This window comes from Ctenopharyngodon idella, chromosome 12, assembly GCF_019924925.1.
Source record: "Ctenopharyngodon idella isolate HZGC_01 chromosome 12, HZGC01, whole genome shotgun sequence".
NCBI classification, from domain to species: Eukaryota; Metazoa; Chordata; class Actinopteri; order Cypriniformes; family Xenocyprididae; genus Ctenopharyngodon; species Ctenopharyngodon idella.
The window spans coordinates 22173727-22185987 of NC_067231.1; the positions used below are offsets into that span (position 1 = coordinate 22173727).

Here is a 12261-nt window from a genome sequence, read left to right on the forward strand (position 1 = left end):
GCATTTTAAAATCGCGATTTTTAACAGGGAAAAAAAATAATTTCCCACCAAACCGTGCAGCCCTACCAAAATGGCAGACAAAGACAAACTTAAAATACATTAAAACGCCAAAAAAAGATAAAAATTGTTAATTAAAATAAAAAGGATGGATAACTACACCCCAATATTTGTGTATGTGTAACTGAATTTCCCACATGCTTTGTGTGATTAATTCTATTTGTATGACATACAGAGTTTCCCGCCTATATAGACAGAAAATTTTTTTGTCACTTCCGAATCAACAGACAGCAAGAAATATATAAAATATCACAAAACTGCTGAAATATAGAACTTGTGTATGTGTAACAGCAAAACAAACTTTCTACAGAAGATGTGGGCTTGATTACCTTGTTGAACTGATAGAGGTCTTGTTTGTGCTTGTCCCTTTGAGACTCATGCCCATGACGCCTGAACCTCTTCATCGTCCCTGAACGAGCAGGGACCTCACGCTGCCCTCTCTCACGGTTTCTCCTCAGCCACCTGACAAGAAAGGAGGGATACAGGGTTAATCAGTCAAAAATAAAACATTATGCTTATGAACAGCGATGATGACGACGACAACAAAAAGGAATAATCAAGACTTAAAGCGACAGTTCACCGAAAAAAAAAAAAAAATTCTTTGAAGGATTAGTTCATTTCAGAATTAAAATGTCCTGATAATTTACTCACCCCCATGTCATCCAAGATGTTTATGTCTATTCTTCAGTCAAATAGAAATTAAGGTTTTTGAGGAAAACATTCCAGGATTTTTCTCCATATAGTGGACTTTAACAGTTACCAATGGGTTGAAGGTCCAAATTGCAGTTTCAATGCAGCTTCAAAGGGCTCTACACGATCCCAGACGAGGAATAAGGGTCTTATCTAGTGAAATGATCTGTCATTTCTAAAAAAAATAAATTAAAAAGTTATATACTTTAACCACAAATGCTCATCTTGCACCAGCTCTGCGATGCGCCACGTATTAAGTAATCACGTTGGAAAAGTCACGTATGACATAGGCGGAAGTACCGAGCAAGTGTTTACAAAGCAATCGTGCAAAGACTAATTTTGTTCACACCAGATGCGAATGAAGCGTTAAGCGCGAGTGATTTACATGTTAAATCAATGGAAAGACGCGAATAGACATCCTGCAGCGAATTTGCGTCTGTTGTGAAGTGAATTTCACGCGCAAATGAAGCGAGTAGACTCAAAATGTTCAAGCGTCCAACTACGCACGAACAGCGCGATTTATTCGCGCAAGTCGCGTCTGGTGTGAACGCCCCAGTCAAACAGCCTTTACCCAAAAAAAAAAAAGAAAAAAAAAAAAAAAAAAAAGTAAAACAACGATGTTGGACAATTTTGAAGTTGGAGGAGAAAATGAGAAGTTTTTCGCTGAGTTTTCGCCCTACCGCGGTACTTCCGCCTACGTCACGCGTGACCATTCCAACATGATTACATAATGCATGGTGCATTGCAGAACTAGTGCAAGATGAGCATTTGTGGTTAAGAACTTTTTATTTTTTTTTATTTTTTTTTTTAGAAAATGACAGATTGTTTCGCTAGATAAAACCCTTATTTCTCGGCTGGGATCACGTAGAGCCCTTTGAAGCTGCATTTAAACTACAATTTCGACCTTCAACCCATTGGTAAATGTTGAAGTCCACTATACGGAGAAAAATCCAGGAATGTTTTCCTAAAAAAAACAAACAAAAAAAAAAAAAAACTTAATTTCTTTTCGACTGAAGAAAGAAAGACATCTTGGATGACATGGGGGTGAGTAAATTATCAGGAAATTTTAATTCTGAAGTGAACTAATCCTTTAAAGCCCATTCACTTACATTGTATGCAAAAGAGCATTTTGCTGAACATCATCTTTTGTGTTTAGGGCAACAAATTCACTCACTCACTCACACACACACACACACACACACACACACACACACACACACACACACACACACTGAAGCATCACAAAGGGTGCACAACTCAAACAGACCTTCCAAAGGGTTATGTGTGTATTCCACTGAAATACAATGGGATCTGATAGGATCTGATATGATCAGGAATTTCAAGGAAAGGGTTGTGTTTTTTTTTTTTTTTTACTGAAACTTCACCCCCCCCTCACCCCTCAGTCCTTCGCTCTCTCTGCCCAGCCCCCGCAGGGAGATCGCAGATCTCTGCAGTCCTCACTGAAGCAGCTTTTGTTCGGAGCTGAACGCTATTACAATCCCTCCCCTCATCTGAGCAAACAGCACCTGATGAAAACACCTGTTGCTCTGGGAAAGCCGAATCAGAATGAGCCTCTTTCAAATGGACAGAAAAAGGAGGGGTGCTACCTGCTTTCCATTAAAGAGACCACTCAGACTATAACAATACACAATAACCTGGGAATGGACATAAGTTTCTCTCACCTGGAGCTTGAAACCGTTTGTTGTGGGTGAAAACAGAAAGACGCCACTGGCTATTTTGCTCATTTTACAGACCCTTATGAACATCTACCACAACTAAGCATCATTATTACTATTATAACTACATCAACAATGCCTTACCATTGTGGTGGCAAATTTTGCACATCACACATTTCCTTCAGGTTTGATCTCTTTAATGAAATTAGGGGCTAATATCAAGTTACCACAACTTTAGGGCATAATACGCAACTTAATACAAGTTTAAAATACAACTTACAACTTTTTTCAGCATTGATAATAATAAGAAATGTTTCTTGAGCACCAAATCAGCATATTAGAATGATTTCTAAAGGATCATGTGACACTAAAGACTGGAGTAATGATGCTGAAAATTCAGCTTTGCATCACAAGAATAAATTACATTTTGAAATATTAAAACAGAAAACCGTTATTTTAAATTGTAATTATATTTCACAATATTACTGTTTTGCTTTTAAAATGTAGTGTGCCTGTACAATACCCATAGAAATTTGCAGAAATTATGGTTACATTTTAATAAGGGGAAGAAGTGCTAACATTCTATATGCAAATGCGTATAGTGTGTACACACAAAACACACACATACATATCAGCAATTCTGAAGGGAAAAAGTAAGGCTACCAGGATACAGTCAAGGAAAACAAGAAGAAAACAAACACAGAGGCAGAGTCTATAACAATGATTATTGACAGTAATATTCAGGTAATTTATACGTCACATCACACTAGAACTCCACTGAGAGCGTGTCTAGACATGAATGCTCTCATAATTTATCACACTTTCTGGAGGGTGATTACATCAGCAAATCAACAGGAAGAGGGACCTCTCCCCCCCTCCATCCATCCAATCACAACCAAACATAACCTTCTCAGTGAGTCAGTTGCCCCGCTCAGCTCAGACACATATTTCTGTGATTATCGCCATTATTAGCCAAGAACATTTAGTCATCAAGCATGTGGCTACAAATGCTTCCAGAGAAGGGAAAGAGCTCAGATTTCCTTATTTTTAGAACCCGAAATCCAAGGGTTACAGGACCCTGAAGAAACCAGCTAAGAAACTAAACAAAAAAAAAAAGAGAAAGTCTGTAAAGCTTAGCTTAAGGGACAATGGTAAAGTGGGAGGTCTTCTACTTAAGAGTAAGCTAGGCTTTATGAGGGAAAACTCTCAGCGGGAGAGCTGGAATGGAGTGAAGGAGGGAAAAAAGCAGCGATTCATTCAGAAATAAGGAGGCCAGCGAGTCTAAAACAATCTCTGAGCACCACATTGATCATTGGGACTCCTTCATGAAGCAGCTTCAGAGAATTTTGCTCTCTGAGATCAATATTACACCTCCATCTATCTAATCCTCAGTTAATTAGAGGTAGAAAAAAAATAAACTGTGGTTTGTTTTGAATCCTGCTGGGAGGAATTATGGCGGAGGGGCATGTGAGGGCATTGATGTGGGAGTAGTGGCTCTAGCTTGTCTAAATTAGAGGTAGGAGGCCTGTGTGGAGAGTTCATAGACGTTAAGGAGAAGTGGTATGTGGAACTAAGTAGCCAACAAAGAAACACTCACTGTAATCAGCTCAAACATACAGACGACAGATTCATAACAGTGGAATATAAAATTATGTGGCACATTAGCAGAGGAAATAACTACTGATTGATTAAACTGCAGCTGTAAACAGAGGCATTCATTTGATGCCTAGAAAGAACCAACTTAAATGGGTCATGACATGGATTTTTATATTATTTTAATATGGCTCACTAATGATGTTTGCACAAAAAAAAGCCAAATATATATGCTGAAAAACATTCTGACCCTCCGTTTCCTTTAAGGCTTGTCAGTAAACGCCTAAACGGCCACTATTATGATTGGCTAATGTCATTGCATAGGAAACGTATCAACGGCCACTCACTATTGTGTTTTGAAAACATTAACCATATAAAACCATCATTTACAGACAAAGCATTATGAAATCATTTACTTACAGTTTGTGATGCAGCTGCTATAAGATCCAATACAGTTGGCTGCTTCATCTTTCAAAACAAAAGTTTCTTTGTGAACTCTCCATTACACTGTGCCTCGTTTACAAAACAAAATGCTCAGAACAAACATATAATCCTCCAACATGACCAAGGATGGCAATAAATTAAACCATCCACTTGTTTCCGACGCTGGGATCCTTCTTAAGTCTGTTACAGAGACGCAAACGAGCATTTGTCCTGTTGTCGACAGACTGTAGTACGTGTACTATGTCAGAAACAGAACGAGCATCTGCTGTATTCAGTGTAGACAGCGTCAGTGATTATAATGGGTTCCATTTACTTTTGACGCAACGCTCACATCCAGCGTAGGCAAACGTCAGCCGCTAAGCAACTGAACGCCAGTGGGCGGGGCCTATGGTGCAATGATGTATAACTATTCATCGATGTCTTGCTCTGGAGGCAGTCATATGCAAATGTATTTGCCAGTGACTTTACAAGTCACCCAATATCAGAACAAGCTTGATTAAATAAATGCTTGTTTATAATGAGGCCATAAAAGGATGTTTTAATGGTACAAAGACATATTATATGTCAAAAGATCAAAAGGAAAGGTCATTTTATGACCCCTTTAAGGCAGAATTTAATTATTTATTTACACCTTCAATTAAAGTAATAGAGATTTTAAGAACCTGTTTTATCATGTCAGGTGAAAATAATCTTTTGAATTGCTTAGAAAAGTGAAACCACACTTCTCCTTAACAAGTGCCATGATTTGAGGCATCATTCATGTCAGTAATACAAAAAGTATAAGAAAAGTTATGCCCAGTCCTATATGTAGGGTTACAGGTTTGTTTAAATATCCACTGAGCGAAAACAGAAAAGCATTTTAAACTAAACTTATGGCTGTAAGGAAGCTGAATTTCTACAGCACAAATAAACCCACAATGCTTTTTTTAGAGAGCCAATTTTCAAAGCCCTGCGGTAAACAGTGACACTATTGAAGAATCGATACGCTTAGAGATTCCTCTTTTTAAGGTCATGGTGAGGGGTGACATGATATTACGCAAGCACGTCAACATGTTCGACGACTACCTCGTTAAAGTGTTACTAGCTTAAGACTTACAGCCTCAGGACAGCAGCCAGAAAATAGCACCCATGGTCAGGAGAGGTCAACTGCTTTTTAGTTTAAAAACAGCCTGCACACGCCCACAGTAAATTCGAGACCGACAGCACACTCATTTCATGACACAGCACAACACAACACAAACTGAGGCGAGTTGTCAGATCCAAAACGTCCCACCCTGCTTGACGGTTGTTATTACAGTAGGCTACATATACTACTCATATAGCTTACTTCTATTGCTAGTTGCACAAAGCAATCTTTAAAAAGAGTAGCAACAATTCAGATGTAATTTCAGGTGTTAAAGCTTCAGTTTCTGATGGCCAGTTTCAGTAGAGCAGGTTCCACTTCTCCATGACTTCACTCCTTTACAGAGGTGCCTCTGTTAAAGAACAATAGTCTCAGAGGACAAGCGCTCACAACAACAGACCTGCACCTAAAACCAAAACAGGCTTCAGCAAAACTTAAAGACATTGAAATTAAAATGAAAACAGATAATGTGTTATTTTAAAAAATATTAATGCATGAGAGGACAAAAAAGTACTTTTCATTCATTATTTATTCATTCTACTGTTCAAAAGTTTGGGGTCAGTAAGGTTGCATTTCATTTTGAAAGAAATTAATACTTTTAATCAGCAAGGATGCACTGAATTGATCAAAATTGTCAGTAAAGACTTTTACATTGTTACAAATTTTTTTTATTTTGAATAAATACTGTTATTTTTAAATTCTATTCATCAAAGAATCCTGACAAAAATCCATCACGGTTTTCACAACAAAATATTAAGCAACAACTGTTTTCAACTGTGATAATAATAAGAAATGTTTCTTGTTATTCTAAAGATTTTTGAAGGATCATGTAACACTTAAGACTAAAGTAATAATGCGGAAAATTCAAGTTTGCCATCACATGAAAAAATTATATTTTAAAATATATTAAAATAGAAAAGAGTTATTATAAATTGTAATAATATTATTTTAAAATATTACTATTATTACTGTATTTTTGATAAAATATATGCAGCCTTGGTGAGCATATGAAAAAAAAAAAAAATCTTACTGGCCCTAATCTTTTGAATGGTACATATACATATACATAAATAATACAAATAAAATAATAATGAAATTAAATCTATGTTTTTTTAATCACTCGTATTATCACCTGACAGGCAAAAATTAAGTCTGACTACTTAAAAAAAAAATAAAAAAAGTACCCTATTGAGCAATAGTATTAGTGCAGCCTCAGCAAGTACAAATAATGAATAAAGCAATTTAGATCTCAAACTGCTTTGTCTTTTGTACCTGAAATACTTCTCATTGCATCAGATAAGGAGTTTCAGCTAAACTTAGTCAGTTTGTCAGCAAACTGTCCCAGCTAATGCATTACTAGTGACATCACTACATTCTCAGCATAGCATCCCACAGGAAACAAAGATCAGAGGAGAAGGCAAGATTGGAGAACCTGTCCTGACATGAGCGTGGAACTGTCAGTGAACTCTCTCACCATAGACTTTCTCCCTCTGCTGCATAACCTGGTTTCACACGGCACGTTAAATATGTCATGCCGGTCATTCTGGGAAATCGAGGAACTGCATATCCCATTTTAGATTCAATATGGGTAAAAGGGCACTAACAAATTAACTAAATGCTATTTGAGGTCAGGAGAAAGTCAGTCAAGTACAAATAGGTCAAGCTGCAATAAACATCAGCTACACCCTGATTGAGGGAAAAAAAAAAAAAATATATGCAAACACAATGAAAACCAGTTCAACTGCCACAAGATGATACGGATGGAGAGAATCTACTATTGGAAAAATCTTTGTTTTAGGACACTAGGAGTCTGCGGGTTCTTTGTTTTTAAATAAACACTTTCACTCATAATTCAGGGCTCAACAATTAGAAATCATCCTTCAGAAATCATTCTAATATGCTGATTTGCTGCTCAAGAAAGGCAGCAAATCAGCTTTTTCAGGATTCTTTGATTAATAGAACCTTTGAATGTTCCTTGGAACATTGTCTTTAAAAACACAATCTTATTAACCCCAAACTTTTTAATGGAAGTATGTAAAAAAATTACATATGTTTTAATCAAATGTTAACAAATGTTTACAAAACATTTTATTATGAACATTTATTTAAATATTATCAACAAGCAAAGTATTTTATTATGGAATTATAAGACTTTATGCAGTGGTATACCTGTACTAAAAAAAAAAAATCAAATAAAAAAAAAAAATCACAACAATTAAACCCAATACACGACAGGAAAAAAAAAGTAAGACATAAAAACACATTTATATGATCTACAAATAGGGTCAAACATACTGGTACTAAAAAAAAAAAATTGACAGTACCAGCATTTCTGCAGTAACGGTAGTACTGAGTACTGGGCATATTCGTTACCCGCTGATAGACGATGCTTTCAAGCTCTCTCATTCGTGTTTGTTTGAGACGCTCTCAGAGCGTCAAAGGTTTCTATTCACAGTGTGTTTTTACAAGCATCGAGTACTGTAGCCAATCACAATCATATCTGTTGAGCACATGAACGCAATGGCCTTTCAGAGGTGCTAGTCAGTAAATTAGAATCAGCTGAACACCGCTGAAAACGCACAAGGTTTTGTTTTCTTCAACGCGAGTCGCACGCTCGAGAATACTTTCAAAGTGTAAGCAAGATGTAAATGAGAGATTCATTGAACAATTAAGACAGCTTTTTTAATTATAAAAATAACTTATTTTCACAAGAGTGCAGAATTCAGTGAGCTTGTGCTTTAAAGACTGACAGCCTTAGTGATTATAAAGGGAGATTTTTCTCTTGGTTTCTTTTTTATTACCCATTCACAGTCTAAATACAAGGTTAGTTATGTTGCTACATACACTGCAAAGTTTCTGGATTAACAACTGTATTTAATTGCACAATTGAATAAAAAAACCCCCGCGATGACAGTGATAACCAATAGATGAGACATAACGGAACAAAATATTTTAAAGAATTTAATTCAACAGTTTTTGCCACAAAATTTTACTGGTACCAACTACTGAAATTTTGTTACCGTGAAAACCCTATCTACAAATATCATGCATGACAACAGAGCACTGGCCCCGGGCCTGTGTATTCTGAGGAAGTCAATACTGTCATAAAAGATATCGCAGCCAGCTACTCAATATAACAAAGTCCATAATAAGTAACTTATGACCAGCGGTTAGATCATAGATGGTCCATTTTTATTTGGTCAAAAATGTCCATCCTAGTCAGACATCCACAAGACAAAAGTTCACAGTGCTTAAAAAAAGAACAGCTGAAGAGGATGAGGAAGTGTTGGATGAACTTCCTCTCATTCTTATTGGTCATTGTAAAGCTGATCTCTCCCTGCATGCTATCACCCACACCAACCGTTTGTTGCTGTGGAAGTGAGAAGCCTTTGTTTACCTTCTCTTCCTCTCGGTAAAAACTCAAAAATAAGATCTTGTCTATGGCTGCAGGGTGTGGCCCACCACAGGATGTCAGTCCCCAGACTCAAGCCTTTCCTGTCTTCTCTGAGAAGGGCCATGAAGAAGCATAAAAACCACATTTACACCCAAACGTCTCAAACTGATAAATCTGTTGCAGTTGATACAGGACATCAGCTGCTTGGGTATCAAGTCAGGTAAAAAGTAAATACAGAGACGTAGTACTTTATGTAAACAGTCAACAACTATTTGTAGCTCTTCATTAACCGACTGCAACAAGTTCAAGTTCTCTGGAGCACAAATACTTAAAATATTAAACTTTGGACATGCAAATGAGCAAGAACATGAGCATTCTTCTTATAAAATTGTGGCCTCTTAGGGCAGCATTAGCTTCGAACCAAACAGGTGTCAAACAAGTCAATTTCTACACTGATAAAAAGTTTGGGGTTGGTACGATTTTTAAATGATTTTAAAAAGAAGTGTCTTATGCTCAGCATTAAGGCTGCATTTATTTGATCAAAAACAGTAAAAACAGCAGTATCGTAAAATATTTAAATTGAAAATGACTGTTTTCTTTATATTTTAAAATGTCATTTATTCCTGTGACAGCAAAGCTGAATTTTCAGCATCATTACTCCAGCCTTCAGTGTCACATGATCCTTCAGAATATATTCTAATATGCTGATTTGGTGCTCAAGAAACATTTCTTATCAATATTGAAAACAGTTGTGCTGCTTAATATTTTTGTGGAAATTGTGATACACTTTGTTAGGATTCTTTGATGAATAGAACATACAAAAGAACAGAATTTATTTGAAATAGAAATATTTTGTAACATTATAAAGGTCTTTACTGTCTCTTTTGATCAATTTAATTTTAATGCATCCTTAATAAAAGTTTAAATTTTTCAAAAATAATAAAAAAAAAAATCTTACTTTTAGATGGTAGTGTGATTGACACTTTTCTCTAAATGTGCTTTGTGCTTCATTTCACACAGTATCCGTCTCTGACGCGCATTTCAGGTCAATCCTTGTGTCAACAAGCATGACGGATTTGAAACGAAGTCTAGTTTGTCAGGTACATTAACACAATTTTATGTGTGTTATCTGAGGTCACACTGTTTATGTACTTTGCATTGGCTCTCCTAAAAGGGGAAAGCTCAATCCAGCCATACATTACAAGCGGCTTCTGAAAGAAATTACCCAAGATTAATTACATGTGACGCCAACAGTTCTAATCAACCTATTGTGTATGGCACAATTGCTAGTTGTAGTCTGCAACAATATGTTTAATACACAAATTAACCATGAAGGTAAATGACTCAACTTTAGTCGTTTTGCAAATGAGAGAAACAGGACATCAGGAACATGGCTGTGTGTGAAGCAACATGAGAGGCGGAGGCTTTATCACTCTCGATTCTCAACCTGTCAGACCGGTGGGACAGCCTGCCATTCACCAATCTATGCCAAGGACAACCAATTCCCCAGTCTTTGCCAAAGCACTTTAACTTTACACTCAAACCCAGGTGCAGCACCATAGCCTCTGATCTGAAATAGACAAATAATGACGCTGCCCAGTGCCCAATGTAGTTCTACAAAATCCAAGTTCTTTATTGTCCAGCCTACCCAATAACAGCTCCATTTTGCAGGTCTCACAGCGGTGTTTGCAGGTCAAGTAACATAGCACTGTTTAACAATTACTTAACTTTTTTAATAAAAAGTGAAAAAAGTGTATATTATTATTACTACAATAACTAAAAAAAAAGTTCTCACTAACAAAATAAATGGTCAAATCCATTGAAACACCTGTAAGCCATTGAAAATATAGTAACAGAACAGGACAGATAGTAACCAGAGACCTAACAATACATTCTCTGTTCCCTCTTTCAGAAGGATGCCGTTTCATGATAATAAGGGCAACATTAGAGAACACGGTCAGGACTAGGTGTTGGTTTCGGTTTTAGACTGAAGGTTATTTATTAGTTAGCTGAATAACACTCAAAATGCAAAAGAAGAGACTAAACTACAGATTAAAGATGAGGTATGTAAACAGACAGTGTAAGTATTCCATTATAATAACATATGTTAAGTTCATACAGAGCTGGAAGTTAGAATTCACTGACTTTATCTTAAAACCTAGTGAGCTTCTTATCTAGACAGCATTTCTAGGTATCATATGAACATTTGTGCGTTCGCAATCTAGGCAGCCCAGCCCAGTACGTTTTGAAACACATCCATACAGTCGGTTAGTGGAAACACCTGTGGCCGGACAGCAGTCGACGGGCCCGGGCAGGACTCACCTGATTCACCGCGGCCTGATGTCCCGGCACTGTCCACGATTCAGGCGGGTTTACTCAATTATCCTGAGGTGAAGAGGAAAACCACACCGGGCGGTGAAGGAGAGCAGCCTCGAATTATGTTTACCTCGGCTTCGAGGTCTGTGTATGAACACAGTGGTGAAGGATTATCAGTGAAGTGTTTCCTGCTGCGCTTACTGCTGATTTGCGCTCTGGCTCCTCCCTGAACAAACGCTTTCCGGGACAGTTCAAGTATGCGGCCAGCAGGGGGCGCACACGCTATAGAACTCATTAAAGCACAATCTCTATGACCCACTAACACTGTTTATAACAAAAACAATACATCATAAAATTATGTTTACGTGTATTTTAAACACCTGGGGCCCGTTTCAATAAAGCGGTTCAACAAACTCTGAATTAAAACTTGAACTCTGAGTTTTTGGTTTCAGAACAGCTGAATTGAGTTAGTTCAATCAACTCTGAGTAGGTTGACTCTGAGTTAAGTGTATGCACCACGACTATTAAAAGCCATGATCAATGGAGCTCCGATATTACAATTCACCATGGCAACAGCACCCAACAAAATGATTTCTGCATACTTCCGAGTCAATATAAGTTTAATTCTTATTACTGTTATAATATCACAGGTGAAAACTGGCAGAACGGTAGGTTATTGAACTAATAGGCTATTCATTTTCATGGTATCCCATTGGCAAAAAATATAAAATAAAAATAACAATTTAAGTGCATTTTTCTTATTTTGCAAATCATTTGCCAATAGGCTAAGAAAAATACGGCAGCGGCTATTTACACTTAGTGGAATTAGCATACTTTCTTAGCGATACATCCTATTTACAGTAAGTGCAAATAGCTCTAGATGCTATTTACACTTAGTGAAAATAGTGATATATTCTATTTACCATTTAAAAGTAGCAGTTCTTTGCAATATGAGTAAATAGTAGATG

General features: G+C 36.9%; 1 protein-coding gene across 2 annotated transcripts in view; it reads right to left on the minus strand.

Annotated features, from left to right (window-relative positions):
* Nucleotides 1–11531, minus strand: part of llgl2 (LLGL scribble cell polarity complex component 2) — a 30120-nt gene extending 18589 nt beyond the window's left edge. For both annotated transcript variants that reach the window (XM_051914561.1, XM_051914560.1), the window contains exons 1-2: nt 11300–11531; nt 387–519 (exon numbers count right to left, since the gene is read on the minus strand). In XM_051914561.1, coding sequence (XP_051770521.1) covers nt 387–461 — 75 coding nt within the window. In that variant the 5' untranslated portion in view covers nt 462–519; nt 11300–11531. The remainder of the gene's footprint in view (nt 1–386; nt 520–11299) is intronic.
* Between the last annotated feature and the right edge of the window lie 730 nt (nt 11532–12261).